General features: G+C 40.9%; 1 protein-coding gene across 1 annotated transcript in view; it reads right to left on the minus strand.

Annotated features, from left to right (window-relative positions):
• Positions 1–16,650, minus strand: part of stk17a (serine/threonine kinase 17a) — a 37,270-nt gene that overhangs the window by 5,225 nt on the left and 15,395 nt on the right. The window contains exons 2-5 of the mRNA XM_005747475.1: positions 15,383–15,595; positions 1,015–1,162; positions 394–520; positions 258–306 (exon numbers count right to left, since the gene is read on the minus strand). Of these exons, the coding sequence (XP_005747532.1) occupies positions 258–306; positions 394–520; positions 1,015–1,162; positions 15,383–15,595 (537 nt within the window). The remainder of the gene's footprint in view (positions 1–257; positions 307–393; positions 521–1,014; positions 1,163–15,382; positions 15,596–16,650) is intronic.

Below are 16,650 nucleotides of genomic sequence, written 5' to 3' on the forward strand. Positions count from 1 at the left end.
TATATGTATTTTAAGACTGCTGAAGACAAGCACATTGCCTGAAAATCACCCATACTGCCAGTAGGGGGCAACAAAGTTAAAAGTTCTACTCAAATGAAGCTCATACTGGAAAGAAAGCTGAGGAAATTGTATTGAGATGTCTGTTTGTGTGTGACTGCTGCGATAGGTAATTAGCAAAATTCATCAAATACAAGTTTTCAAAACCTTTTGTTCCACATGAAATTTATCTCAGTATACCACTATAGGACTTTCCTTACCACATGTCTGTTGCTGTGCTTATTGGCTCATAATTCAGAATCTCAGGAGCTGTGAAGACGAACAGACAGTTGTTTAGAATCACCCCAGTGTTCGATTCTTGTAAGGTGGTAGCAGCAAGGCTGAGCAACAACTCACCAACATACTCTGGGGTTCCCATAATCTCTCTTAGTTCTTGGTGGCTGCTGACCATCCTGGACAGACCAAAGTCCACAATCTTAATGTCACCCAGAGGAGAAGTGCTCGTCAGCAGGATGTTCTGAGGCTGACAGGACAGCACACGTGTTATCGTTAGACAGCTTTTTAAACTGTGTTAACTTGTGTGTGTTTCATGGAGTCCACTGGCTGACCTTCAAAGCATTTTACTACAGAGTGAGAACTGAGTAGCACTTCAAGCACTTCCTATCACATGCACAGTTATATTACCTAATAATTATGTGTTTGAACTGTGTTGTGGGATAACCCACGCAAACCTTAGCCTGTGCAAATGTTGCCCATCACTTTCACACAGGAAATACTCAATTTGTGCTTTAAACTGATTTCACTGGGGCAGATGTCATTCAAAATACAGATGTTTCCCTCTGCCTCCACGTGAGATAGAAGTTCAGTTGTTGTTAGACTCATATAGACTTTTTGTGTCATGGTGATGTGTACACAAAGAATGTATCAGGGATTCGTTTACAAGATCGAAAATGTATCAACTACACAAGTGACACAAAGTAAAGGAGACGGTGGAGAGTCACGAGTGCGTCCACAAACCTTTAGGTCAAGATGAACTACATTGTTCTGGTGGAGGAAGGCCACTCCCTCCAGGATCTGTCTCATGAGCCTCTTCACATCTTCCTCACTGAAGGCCTCATCCTCTTGGTCTGACACACACTGATTGAAAATTTCTCCTCCAGCCGCACTGCAACAGAAGACACATGACGTGGGACAGATCAGTTGCAAATCTGTTGACTGGCCCTCTGTAATGTGTCAGTGTCAAAGTATCTTACACCATTCAGGCCTGCAGACCCTCAAACATTTCAATGTGTAATTCTGGGGTTGGCTGTAGGAGGGAACTGCAGCAACCCAAACTACAGACCGTATGCTTGTTTCATCCATAATTTGACCGAAATGAATATGAAGCTTTTCCTACGTGATTACTTTGTATGGTGAATCCCACAAGACCCAGCAGAAATAACCCCCTCTCTGACCTGTCTGTGTTCTGACTTGTTGGAGGTGGAGGCAGAAATAGCACATCAAATCCAAATATAGCAAACTAATTATGAGCTTGAATGGGGCCATTTACACTGTTGGTGATAACTTGTTATTTTATTCAGTCGCACACAAATAAAAAGGGTTGTAATCAAAATACAAACAGTCAAACTTACTGAACCTCTACATCTAACTTTAACTTCTTCTGACCAGATGTAAACTCAATAAACTCGGTTCAAAATATAAAGTGAGGGCAGTCAGGAATAGACAACGGGTCCCCTTAGGGTGCTGGTGAATTAGGCTTTATCTCAGAGGAAGGCAGAGAGGAGAAGGAAGAGGTTTGTGTGACTGCGTTTTTGGTTTGCAGGTTGGGAAGAAAAGTCTGGGTTAGAACTGTTGAGTCCTAATCAAAGCCAAATGTCACAGTTCCTGACAGGAAACCCATTCTGAACACTGACCAAGGTGTGAGGCACTACTGAAGCCCAGCTACAGTATAACTACGCACTTCACACATTGAGATCCAGGACCTGAGTGAAGGGTTAAGTCAAACATTTCCAGAAGAGCAATTCTGGTTTTTCATTTGTAAATTCCCAAACTTCAACCTGACCAACAGATTCCAGTCTCCAAGACCAGTCTACTTTTCCTGGACCATTTTTAAAAAAAAACACTGGATATCATAAAGCTTCAAGTTTAAAAGGTCTGCTCATGACACTGAAAAACATGTTTTTTTATTTATGAATGCTACAAATCTCACCCCATTAACACTGTTTCTAAGGTTGTGATACATTGTTGCCAGCCCTGACCTCTCGTCCTCTCTAAGTGTGTGCCAAGAGTGCTGGCAGTGGTCTCTCTGTCATTTTTACAATAAACAGTATAAAAGATGGACATATGGGTATTTAGGCACTTGTGCATTGGCTTTTTTTTTTTTTAAATAAATCAGCCAGGTAGCTAGGTCCATCAGCTACTGTGTATTATTTTCACACTGAGACATGCATACAGACAGACAGACGAGCACAAATACACCGTCCATGCTTGGCAATGGTGGGAAAACATCTAGAGGTGTGGTCATACCAAATGTGTTTTTGTCTCAAGAACAGTACATAAGCTAGTTTTGTTTTTTACCCTTTTCCCTCCATCATGGCATCATGCTGAGTGCAACAGAAAAATGGCATCAGCTTAAAGAAAGAATGAATAAATCTTACACTTCCTAAGAAAACAGCATGCTTTGAAGCCAGACTTGTGCTTTCCAGTGGAGCACCATCAGCATTGTCTGCCCATCTGCAAATATACAGACAGGGGAGGTGGTGGCTCATCCATTTACTGAAATCAACAGCAGACGGAGTTTCAAGTTTCAGCCCATCAAAGCAGCTGCACCATCACCTTCAAAGCCAGTAAACAGTATCTGCAGATGGTAAACGGACTGGTTCATAAGTAGCACTTTTCTACTCTGCCTGGGCACTCAAAGCACTTATGCAACTTGTCCTCATTCACACAGCGAATGGTTAGAAAAGGCACTTGCTGGGTACGGTTAGGGTTAGTAAGTAAGTGCCTTCGTTTTAACATTTGCACACGCTGATACTCTGACAGATGCATCGGAGGGCAATTTGGTGTTACCATGACTGGAACAGCCAGGTATCAAACCACCAACTTTCCAATTAGTTTATGACCTACTACACCTGAGCTACAGCAATCCCATGCAGAGAAGTTCCCTTTAACTTCAACTGCAGGATTTCACTGACAGCAGCTCCTTTGCATAACAGAAGGTGAACTAAGAAGTTGCAAACTCACTTTTGTACAGAATTCTGAGGTAGGTGATCAGGCAGGTGTCTGGCACTCAGTAGGTGTGTCTCTGGGGTTTGTAAGGTGATTCTCTGTATATTTTTCATTTCTCTTTTATGTAGTTAACGGCCTTTTTCATAATGATTACATGGAACAAATGGTTGCATAATGAATGAATGTTTGTGCTACAGACCATTTCAAGATGTGATACTAAAAACTGAGACAAAAAAATAATTTAGCAAAGGGGCACACCATGGGTATTAAAAATGTGACAAATCTATACAAAAAATAACGTCAGTGACACTATTGTTGTTGTTTCATCTAGTGTGGGGAAAATACATATGTGTCAGATGTTTAAAGATTCTTTGATGTAATACAAAGAAACAAAAGAACCAAAACAACATTTTAGGTTGTCTGAGGTAGTGCTGTGCTTCTGCTGATCTGGCTGCATATTTCATTGCTATATATTTCAAGGGGCCATCACAGTGTTTGAGGCGGTGGTGTTGTTTGACCTGCTGCCCTCTGATCAGCGCCTCAGGTCAATCAGATCCCACACCTCCAGACTCCTTGTTTGTATACATATTTCTGCTGTTTGTTATTTATTCCTACTGTCTTACGATTTATATTTTATTCCCACAGTTGGTGTGGAGCACCCACAATGTCACTGTTCATTTAAAATGACAATAAAGCCCTATTCAGTTTTATTCTACCTAGCTGCTGGTAGACTTTTCTCAGCTTAAATCTGGAAATTTAGAAGAAACATAAGACTTTGTAGACACAAATAATGATGTTTTCCTGTTTCATTAACTGTTTACTACAGTTACAAATGGCCAGTCCTGATAAAGTTTGCTTCCTAGCGCCATTATTATTTTATTAGCCATAGCTGCTAGCTCCTACCCTTGTGTCACGTCACTATTGGGTAATTTCTAATACGTAAAGGGCTAATTTTAACTGTGTGTTGGCTGATATTAATCATGATTAATAATTGTGATCAACTGTTTAATACTATAATCTTGTTAAAGTTGTGCGTCATATTTATACTGTTGCAAATTAATGTGTAATCCAAAAGTCATTCTTAGTATTGAATGAGTATCGCATTTTTTGGTTTATGAATCAAACATGGATAACGCAGAGCCTACATAATGGGCACGCAGTGGAGAAACTCTAATATCCGTTTCAGCTCCACAACCACAAGGACATATATAAGATTTTTAATTATTTAATTATTTTAATTATTTCTCCCCCAGTTTGAATCACAAAACCCCACAGATTTCACTTAAGTGACAAAGGCCAATAGCCCACTGTTTTATGAAGGCAGTGATGCAGCTTAAACATCAGTGTCTTCATAAATAACTTTGTGCAGAAAGCAGTGTGTGACTGGAGAAAGTGCCAGAAAAAAATAGAGCACTGGAAATGAAAAATTAACGATTAATAACTAGGCCAAAGCAGAGGGAATGTTCAGTGTTAATCTGTTGGCCACACACCTGGTTAACAACTGCAGGTGCATTCAAAAGTTTGAGAGAAACCTCATCTCTCAGAGGATCAGACATATGAATGCAGTGTGGTGCCACACACACTGCTCTGCTGTGAGAAGTCTGATACGCCAGACTTAATACACTGCAGGTGTATCCAGGTCATTTGACCCTGGAGGACAATGAAGAACACTTTCTACTAAAAGTATCATTCACCCAATTAGACTCCAACATGCATACAGTGTATTTATCCATACCATAGCACTTTTATCTGACACACACACACACACACACACACACACACACACACACACACACACACACACACACACACACACAAGGGGCAGCTCAGGATTTAGTATCAGTATCATCCCATAATGGGCCCATGAGAATGGAAAGTTCTTTGAGTGATCTAACAGTTTTCCACTTTATGTACAAAGATGCAGTTAGTTCACTTCAATAATCACCTGCAGCGAAAGCAAGTGGCTCAAAAGTGAACACATGCAGGGGAGAGCGAGGGAGCCAGTGATGTCCTAAGAAAAATAATACAGTGTAAGAGGAGGTTTTACAGGTGTTTGTGTATGAGGACAAAATGGAAGATAAAATAAATAACAAGAGGCTGAAGAAGAAAACAATACGATTTTCAATAAGGGCCACTTTAGCTCAGGAGGTGCAGTAATTAGAAGGGTGGTGGTTCGATCCCTAGTTACTCCATCCTTGGGCAGTGAAACCCAAATGCTGCTCTGATGCATGTGTGTAGAGTAGATATAAAATCAAACCTGTAAACCTGAAGTCTGTGTTCAACAGCTGACCTGTTCGATGAGTAGAAGAACACAAAACATTACTTACTACGCAGAAACCTGCTCTAAACATGCAGACGAACGACTCTTTCATGGCATGCATTTTTAATTTGGGCCGATTGGGACCTGATGAATGTGAAAACAAAGGTTTGTCTTTTTACTTGATGTAGTTTCTGAGGAGAGGATATCAGCAAAGTTTAGTATTGTGGTCTAGACCAGCGGTCCCCAACCCCCGGGCCTCGGACCGGTACCGTCCCGAGAGTCGTTTGGTACCGGGCCGCGAGAGTTTAGGTTCAGGTGTGAAATGTCTGGTTTTCAGGGTTTTTATTGGTTTTCAGCGTTATTTTGTTATCGTTTTTATCGTTACCTCGGTTTTCCTGGGTCTTTTCACGTGTGTTATGAATAAATCTTTTTTTTGGTACCGGTACTGGTTTTATTTTGTTGTATTTATCCACGACACCTTAAAGGCCGGTCCATGAAAATATTGTCGGGCATAAACTGGTCCGTGGCGCAAAAAAGTTTGGGGACCGCTGGTCTAGACAACCCAAAACGGGATGTCCACATAAAAATAAATAAATAAATAAAATAAAATAAATACACATCCATGCAAAACATGTGAGTCGCAAAACTGACACTGTGCCTCTCGTGTATAGCTTTAGTAAATCAGTTATTTTTGCAGTTGACCTCATTACATTTGTATTGTAGGAGCGCCACAGGAAAGGCACAAGCCTTACACAAGCAAAGACCCCCCTGCATTTAGTCATTACTTATTATTAATATCTGGCTCCTTTTACGTTGTAAACTGTTTAGATTTTACTGCATAAAATAGTGCTCATCACATCTTGTTGACACCAGCTGATTACACCACTCTGTCTGTCCACCTGACCTGAGGAGGAAACAAATGTCTGACCTGATCTTGTCGGTCCAGTGAACCACCGGTGCACCTCAAGCACTCCTCAAACTGTCCTCATTCATAAAGTCCTCTACAAACACTCACATTAGGGGTGACAGCTGGATTTCTACATTTCAGTGCAGCTAGCCAGCAACGAAAAACAACTTACTACTTGAGACAGAGAGTGAACTTGAACAGTATATTCTTGGTTTTAACAAAAAAACTCATTGCTGCAGCCAAAGACAGTGGAGAAGTGACCGACTTGTTTTCCACTAAGTTATCATTTCTGTCACTTAGCTAACATAAAATAATGTAAGTCAATAAGCAGCAACCAACCAAACCCACTGGTGTCACATTCTGTACTGCCACAAGATGGTGCTAAACTTGTCCCAAAAACTGATTTATTAAATCCAGCTTCAAAGATAGTGTTCAATCTAACAGATATTTAGAGTAGCTGTAAATTAGTCTTCATACATGCAGCGTTACATGTTCATTTTATTAAATACCTACTTCATACAGACTACTGATGTGTCAGTTGCAAACAAAACGGCTCTTAGAGCCGACTCTTTGAAGTGAACGACGCGAGCCGACTCCTTATTGGGAGCCGTGGGTTTGTTTTTTCCCCCCTTTCTCTCACCCTATCTCGCACTGTTTTCCCCACTTCACTCCGCACAGAGCGGGAGGGAGAGAGAGAAAGAGAGCCAGGGACAACAACGTCACATTAGAAATGTATAGTAATCATCCACAACTATTTTCAGTTGCGGATGATAAAGGATTCAGAAAGTTTATTCATGCAGGTCCATATGACAGAGGATGTGCATCTTCTTTTTGTTTTCATATTTTTATTTTTATTTAATTGTGTTGTGGTTTGCAGTGTTTTGTGTTGTTTCACTTTAAATTTGTTTAAAAGTTGAAATGTAAATAGTTGGGTTTGTATAATATGATTTATTTATAACATTTTATGTGGAGTGAATAAATAAGAGTATATTTACGGTGGCCCCTACAGACAAAACACGTACAAACACAACAGAAGTGCTCCAGGATGCTAGGGGGCAGTGGTGAGCTTTTGTTACCTAGAGGCTACACAAGCCAGGAAGTACCAACAACTGGATTAGGTGTGTGGTAGTAACAGGTAAATAAACAGTTTTTTAAATTATTTGAATATATATGAGTGCTTGTGTATAAATACACAAACAATACACATGCTTTCAATTGTGTAATTTAAGTGATCTAGGCAGCTCTGTTCTGAAGTTCAGTTCATGCTAGAAATGTATTTTGGAGTTTGTACGTGTTTTGTCTCCAGGAGCCACCGCATATATTTATATATAAACATATAAAATTAAAACCACAGGTTTTTTTTACATTAGTAATTCCTTTTGTGCATAATTTTATATTGTTTTTGATAATAAATTAATTAAAGCAACAAAACAACCTGAAGAGCCGGTTGGGAGCCGAAAGAGCCGGCTCTCTAAAAAGAGCCGGAAATCCCATCACTAATACAGACCCCATCTCCAACGCCCCCAAAAAACAAACAGTGGTGATGTGCGGATTTACACATGTGGGAGTTACAGTGTAACTTCAACATGCAGAGGAATCAAGATCTGAGTTAAACTGTGACACTTAATCCAGCAAATACTGATAAGACTTTCATAACAGGCTGCCTGGCTTCTTAAACAGAAGTAACCTAATCAACTTAAGAGACAGAAGTCTCACTAAACAAGCGATCCACACTTCCAAAATCCCCAGCCACACACTGACACTAAAACCACATTTTGAGCCTTCAAATTTGTGAGGACCGGTGAGTGTGTCCTCACAAGTGACTGTTGGTTCTCACAAGTATAGCAGAATGCAGATTTCGGTCCTCACAAAGATAGCTAGACAGGAGCACACACACATTATATCAAACAAACACAGATTGGCTAGCTGCCTGCTTGTTGGCCTGACAGCCTTACAGTAGACCCTGTGAGATGTCAGGTTGACCCAGAGGCTGGAGGGCAGTTTGAATTTGATTAATGAGTTGCTAATGTAATTAATGCCAGCACAGTCCTGTGGGACTGAATCAATTTAACTTTGGTCGGCCATCCGTTACCATCAACTTCAGATGATTTGTTGAAAGGAAAAAGAAAACAAAATCGCTAACACAGAAAGACAGAATTATTCACACTAACATTCACACCTGTGGACACTTTATAATCATCAGTTAATCTAACCCCACTGTGTGTGACAGATAGAAGGGGAACAATACAGTCAGACCGAGTGCAAATGAATGGAGCAAAGTGACCCTTCATAAAATATTCATGTCCAGAAACCCGGAGTTCCCCACATCCTAATGGCTCCATTTATTGGTGGAAAATAGAAGCTCAATAATTTGCCTACATGTCTGTGACCTGACATCACTAATTAACCTCCTACAGGCTTTGTTCAGCCTTTGACACATATATGTCATTTGTATAAAACCCCAATGAGTTTGACATTTAAGTTAAACAGTCTTCTATTTAAACAAAAAGAAATGACCGTACCCAACAGCAGCATGACATAAATAATGAGAAAAGGTGTTACTTCATTAATCAGTGTCTGTACTGTCCAGCTTCAGCATATCAACAAATGATCAAATATCACATCATCAAACCAAATTTAAGCTGCAGAGTTCTACTGTTGACTTAAACTGTTAAACACATCAGTGAGCCTCACAGGGTGAACATACATCTAATGCATGTTGATTGTCATGTTCACATAGAAATTTTATAATATTTTGGTCAGATTACAACTACCAAGCTGCGTGCATGTTGCAGCTCGACTACTTGCTAAATTGTGCTGCTGTTCAGAAACTGGCACACTTTAGTAGATCGCCTGCATGACTCCTACTTTACTTTGTCACTTTAATTTATTCTACTCAGTAAACCAGCTCTCTAATTCTTCCTGTTTGACCACTGTTCAATACAAATATAGTGATCACTGGTTGTGGGAAACTATTCACTTCTTTTTAAATATATTTGTGATGATGTCTGTGATCCACCCCTCCGCTGACTGTTTTTGGGTATGACACAGTGAAAGTAGTTTAATATGATAATATGATGATGATATTACGATGATCCTCAGAGGATATGATCTTTACAGTATCAAACCAGTTTATAAACCAGTATGTATCCATTTTTTTCAGTACGACTGGGCGAGGAGCCATACTTGGACTGATCACATGCACTCGTGCGGCTCAATACATAATGAACTCCCAGTTGGAGCTCAGCCAGCAGCGAGCGCATGGAGCTCTTTATTGCTCTCATTCATTCTCTGTGGGTAACTGTCCTCTCTCTGGTTAATGATTCTCTGTCGCATTTACACTATTCATGTCTCAGTGTTATTCCCCCCTTTCTCTCTCACTCCCCACCCTCTGCAATGTCATGAATAGATTTCTATGACCCTCATTCGTAGACTATTTGCCCCCTCCTCCCTCTATCCTTCAATCCTCCATCACCATTTGCCCCACTGCCCGAAATATCTGTCAGCTGCTGGCCAAATAAAAGATGGGGAGAAAAGAAAAAAGGAAAGACTGTGTTGTCAACATCCCATGTCAGGAAGAATGGAAGCATTCTGCTCTATTGCCCTCCCATATAAAAAGGATAGCGAAAAGAATGGGGGACAGTACATAGACCGAATAGCAGCAACATGGGCCTAGATTTCCTTGTCTGTAGTTTTATTATGAATTTAGTAGCTTCTTCTATTCAACAGAATTTAAAATAGAAGATATGGATGCTATTCTACAATCTTCTTTGAGCAAACAAGCAAGGGGAAGAACAACTTCCTTTTAAACAAGAAGAGTAATCCAGCAGAAACAAGCAGGGCTGTCATTGGTCACCACCACTTCAAGGGGTGAAAAGAAACAAGACAAAACGGAGAGATGAAGAACAGCTAACAGGACAAAACTCAAACTGTAGGCGGGTGTAGACAAGTTAATAACATGTAATCATGGCATAAACAAATCAGAGTAAAACAAGGGCAGCCTGAGCCTAGAGCAGAATCAGGGTCACCTGATCCAACACCAATTATAAGCTAGATAGAAATACTGCATTCCTAAACACATAAATGAACAAAGAGACAGACAGACTGGCAGACACAAACATTTCTTGTATCGTTATACTTATACATCTACTGTTAATTTCATATAACACCAGTCAAAGTGCAGTATGGTTTGGTCTGTGTGTGTGAGAGATGTGTCCGCATTCAGGACGGCACTTAATTCTGTGATTAGCCTTTATATGAGCAATGGCTGGGACTGGGATTACAGACTGAGGTGGGCTTACTAGAGCACTTAAAAAAACGAACTTATGGGATCTTCTTAACTGGACAGATTGCACTGTATGGCATGTGCTGCTGACAGCACATAATCCTGCAAAACACTATAATCTGTGAAACACTGGCAGAACACACACTCATCTCTCACAGACAGAGTGAAATATGAGGCCCAGGCTGTGGACATGACATTACATTTCTTCAGCTACTGACAAATTAAGCGCTAAAAAACTGCATTAAATGCAACGAGTTTTGGTCAGAAATTTGTCATTCCTGCTTAGATGCCAAAGACATGATGCAAACATTCTAAGGCTGGCTGTGAAACCATGACCATGTATTAAATATTTGTGGAGAAAAACATAATGGGGAGCACCACTTTAAATCAAAACCCGCATCGGATTTCACCTTCAAATTAACTGGTAATCCTAAATGTCTGCATACTTTGACTTTTATTAATAGACCATTATCCTCAATAAATAACAAAGTCTAATATTTATGTGTTAAATATTAAATGAGTTCTCTTCAACTGTTGTTTAGAATTTTATCTTTTTAGCCATGTAGCACAGGACACATGCATGTGTACCACGTAGCTACTTCATCATATAAATACTATGATATAGTAGCTCAGTACGAGACCAAGGGAGGAATCAGTCTTCAGTTTCAACCCTTCTCTCCTTGTCATCACAGCAGTGGATTCTTGTCCTTTTTGGGAAGGCTGAGCAGACTAAACCTTCCCAATAAAGTATAGTTGGTTTCAAGAAATGACACATTTGGTTAAGAGAACTACACAAGAGAAGAAAAATAACATAAGAGGTGACCTCATATGTGGGATTCCTAATTATTCTTAAAAGCTTTAAGACTCACTTGGACTTCCTAACAATTGGGATAACTGGCATGTACCATTCTGTCTGTGCAGTGAAAATACTAGTACAATCCTCAGCACTGTCAGAGGTTCTGTGTACACATGACAGCTGATCCAGAATGTGTCAATGCCATCTAATCTGGCAGTTTGCTCTCAACTGGTTAAACACACATTCTGTGCGTCTGTGAGTATGCACGCACGCACGCACGCACGGACGCATACATGCGTGCGTGCGTGTGGGGGAGGTGGGATTCACTATGGTCTGGCATGCAGGCAAAATCCAATATGGCATTGGCAGGGATAGAGACAAGGATAGACTAAGAGATTGGAAGTGAGAGAGACCTTAATCAGCCTGGCATGTCATGAACTCACACACACACACACACACGCACACACGCACACACGCACACAGTAAGAACCAGGTCAAGCATACCCAAACGTGACCAGTGAGATGAGATCAACAACTCATGCAGCTACTGCAGCCTAAATTACAGTTTCCCATTTATGTGTAATAATGCCACGCTAGCTCAGACGGAGCTGTCTTTCAGTTTGTCTCTGTTACTGCTGTCTGTCTGTCCTCCTCACCAGAAGACAGAGGAAACCAAATCCATATCCTATAATGCAAATGGCGTGTGTGTATACATAAGAAAAAAGCAGAGCACATTGTTAGAATAGCTAGTGTTTGCTGAAGCATTAAAGTTTGGCCTGAAGCTTTGTAGGACCAGAAAGCTCATTCACACCAATACCCCTCTGTTTAACCCCACTATGTACAATAGTAGTCCATAAGTCTACTATTCCATGGCAACGTGATCATTCAAAATAATACAAATATTAGTGCATCTAAAAATATTTATAAAAGAAAAAAAGCTTGAAAAACTAAACTTTCATTTTAGAAAAATGAAATTTTTAAAATTAATTTCATTTTTAAAAATTGGAAATCATTCGATCCCTATACAACCGTTGCAAGAGCTTGGTTCGCATTGCCGGCAATAAGTCGGACTCGTTCCCGGTGGGTGATGGGCTCCGCCAGGGCTGCCCTTTGTCTCCGGTTCTGTTCATAATTTTTATGGACAGGATTTCTAGGTGCAGCCCAGTGGCGGAGGGCTTTCGCTTTGGTGGCCTCAGAATCTCATCTCTGATTTTTGCGGATGATGTGGTTCTGTTGGCTTCATCAGGTGAGGGCCTCCAGCTCGCACTGGAACGGTTCGCAGCCGAGTGTGAAGCAGCAGGACTGAGGATCAGCACCTCCAAATCTGAGGCCATGGTTCTCAGCCGGAAAAGGGTGGAGTGCCCACTCCGGGTCGGGGATGAGTTCCTGTCCCAAGTGGAGGAGTTCAAGTATCTCGGGGTCTTGTTCTCGAGTGATGGGAGAAGGGAGCCGGAGATCGACAGACTGATTGGGGCTGCACCTGCAGTAATGCGGACGCTGCACCGGTCCGTCGTGGTGAAGAGGGAGCTGAGTGTAAAAGCGAAGCTCTCAATTTACCGGTCGATCTACGTCCCTACCCTCACCTATGGCCACGAGCTGTGGGTAGTGACCGAAAGAACGAGATCGCGGATACAAGCGGCAGAAATGAGCTTCCTCCGAAGGGTGGCTGGCCTCTCCCTTAGCCATCCGGGAGGGGCTCAGAGTAGAGCAGCTGCTGCTCCACATCGAAAGGAGCCAGCTGAGGTGGTTCGGGCATCTGACAAGGATGCCCCCTGGGCGCCTCCTGGGTGAGGTGTTCCAGGCATGTCCCACCGGGAGGAGGCCCCGGGGCAGACCCAGGACACGCTGGAGAGATTATATCTCTCGGCTGGCCTGGGAACGCCTTGGTATTCCCCCGGATAAGCTGGAGGAGGTGGCCAGGGAGAGGGAGGTCTGGGCCTCTTTGCTTAGGCTGCTGCCCCTGCGACCCGGCCTCAGATAAAGCGGATGAAGATGGATGGATGGAAAATTGGAAATCCATTTTCTCTAATTGGTACAGTATTTCATTTTGAGTGTGAGGAAATTACTACTCAAACAGTATAAATTCAGTTCAGTACAAGTAACTGCAATCATGGGATGAAGTTCAGTGACACACCTCACAAGGTGCTTAAGCGACAAATGATCATTGATGAAAATGATTGGAAACTTAAAAATTGTTGTAGGACAGGGCTCACAAGGAACAGGGATGACTGCATCATAGAGAGGATTGTCAACAGGGCTGCCACAAACGATTATTTTGATAGTTGACTAGTCACAGGTTATTTTTGCGATTAGTCGACTAATCAGATCATGTAAAACGTACAGCTTATTGCACCAGCAGCATCTGCTCTTATATAACTATCATTAGCTTACAGCTTTAAGTGTTTAAGGTATGTGCTGACTAAAAATAAAGACAAGATGATAGTTTATTACATTTTAATGAAATTTGCAGACTTGCACACTTCTGTTTAATCAGTTTATTGACGTTTATTCAGCTGTGTAAAAACTATAACTTTAATCTCAGCCAAACCAATTTACTCAGGAACAAATAAAATACTGAAAAAAGACAAACAATAACATTTTTAAGTTTATCTAAGTGACTTATATATCATGTTTAACCTGAGTAGCGAAAGACGGCGGTGGGTTTGAAAACGATTTGCCGGGAGTCCGGTGTTCTCACCGGCTCTAGTGAGCCTTAAACCCCGGCTAGCTATCGAGCTGGTGGGTAACAGACGTCTCCGAAAACGTCGGACCACTTCTGAAAATATGTGGTGTCTTGATAAACTGAGCAGATATTTGAGGTTGGGGTGAAAGCCACCACATACAGATGTCCTGAGGAAAGGAGCTACGACTGTCACATTCCTAATATCAAGTCACTCTTGAATCAGAGACAATATCAGCCCAAAGTCCTCGTTTCAGATGGAAGTAAATATATTTCATTTGGAAATCACATGACGTTTCTGTAGTCTGTGGTGATATGGGGTGTCATGTAATCTGCTAGTGTGGGTGATTGTTGGTTCACTGTGACCTAAGCGACACAGGGAATCTAAGGGGCACTGTCAAGTAGAAGAGGAGAAATCCCTGACCCAAAAATACAGATGAGATGAATGCTGCTACAAAAACATGTCACACTGCTGAAACTGAAATTAATGGTAAAGAAGGTCCAGCCAAGTTTGGAGTGTGGAAATAGTACTACAACTTACCTAAAAACTCTTTTCAGACGATGGATATTTCCGGATTGTAAATCCTTTTTCATTAAATCTTAAATATTCTAACAACTTGAGAGTGGATTTCCTGAGATTATCATTTTGATGTAAATAATTTAAAATGTAATTTACTTTTTTCAAGATATTTTGAGAAGCATTACCGGTAGTTTTTTTTTGAATAAGTGGTGATTTTTGAGACTAAAAAAAAAAAGCTTAAAAGACCCTGAAAGAGATCTTTATAGCAAAACAAAGAATTTTCATAAGATTTATTCTCACAGTAACTGCCAGTAACCTTAATATAATTAACAGTGATTACAAGTTTACTCTGGATTATAAATCTTTATAAACAGTCTATGGTTAATATGGTGTCAAGCAAGTGTCGCCACTTGATAGCCACTGTGAAATGCTTCTGGGCACTTACTACACCATTACTGTGGAGCATTATCTAAATTATCATTAATTCATTTTACCGGGATAAAAAAAGGATGTACAGTATTTATCCTAAAATGTTTGCTAACTTTGCGCCAAAAACAATTTGAAAATGCAATTTTTGCCCCTTTACGTTTTTGCACTTTTGAATTGCCATTCTGTTTCTTTGCAGTATGTCTGCTGGTGTTTCCCAGTAGGTCTCCATTTCTAAACAACATGAAAGGAAAGGTTTCAACCTTGAATTTTTGACACTCACAACTCCAGAACTAGCACCATCTCTGAAGCCATCTCGTAGACCTGGTGGAGGTTGACCACATGGGGACAGGCGCTGGCCAGTTCAAGTAGTGCAATCTCATGGATGATCTCCATCCGGCAGTCCTGCCCTTTCCGTCTCTTCCTCATTATCTTAGCAGCGTACTCATGACCCGTGCACTTCTCCACACACTTTCTGACCACAGCAAACTTTCCCCTGAAAGAAAGGAAGACCATCAGAACTATATTCATAACAGCCACTGGTAGATGACAATATAACACTGACACTGCATGCTCATTGCACTGACCAATTAAAGAAACGAAAAAAACAAAAAACAAAAAAAAATGTAAATAATTTAATGCAATTTTATTTATACAGTGCCAAGGTAGGCATAAGGTACACCCTACATATAGATACATACATATAGAGAAAACTCAATTTAATGATTCAGTGCAAATAGTGAGTGAGAAAGGTGACCGAAGAAGAAACACTCAATGCATCATGGGCAGCAGCCTACACCTATTGAAGCATAACTAAGGGAGGATTTAGGGTCACCTGATCCAGCCATAACTATATGATTTAGCACAAAGGAAAGTTTGAAGCCTAATCTTAAAAGTAGAGATAGTGTCTGTCTCCCGAATCCAAACTGGAAGCTGGTTCCAAAGAAGAGGGGCCTGAAAACTGAAGACTCTGCCTCCCATTCTAATTTTTAATACTCTAGGAACAACAAGTAGGCCTGCAGAGCGAGAGTGAAGTGCTCTAATAGGGTGATATGGTACTATAAGTTCATTAGGATAAAATGATGAATAGATGATGATACATCATCTGTTCCCAGATTCATTCCTATTTTCTATTATTGCAAGAACAGAACAAACTGAACTGAAGGTTCTACAAAATGTTCACAAAGAACAGCATTATTGAACTCTGTGCTGTAGGGGTAGTTATAGTTAGCCTAGAGCAAGAAGAGAAGCTGTGAAATTAAAATAAAATTGATAAAGACTTGTAAGACTTGTACAGCCCTGTGCCTGAAGCAGTGAACCAACTTGCTTCATTCTCAGCTGGTGGTGCATGTGAGAGTCATGGGGCCGATGCTGCTGGGAGCTACAGATTCCAGCACTGATCCGTGCTTTCTGCCAGTGTGATGCCATGACAAAAACCTGCTACACATCAATTACCATACCATGCCGTCTTTATTTATAAAGCACTTTATGAACCCTGGTTTTAGTTTAAAGTGCTGCACATATACAAATAGCATAGACAGGAAATAAAAT

The sequence above is a fragment of the Pundamilia nyererei genome, unplaced genomic scaffold (genome assembly GCF_000239375.1).
Source record: "Pundamilia nyererei isolate P.nyererei 1_Seehausen unplaced genomic scaffold, PunNye1.0 scaffold00198, whole genome shotgun sequence".
NCBI classification, from domain to species: domain Eukaryota; kingdom Metazoa; phylum Chordata; class Actinopteri; order Cichliformes; family Cichlidae; genus Pundamilia; species Pundamilia nyererei.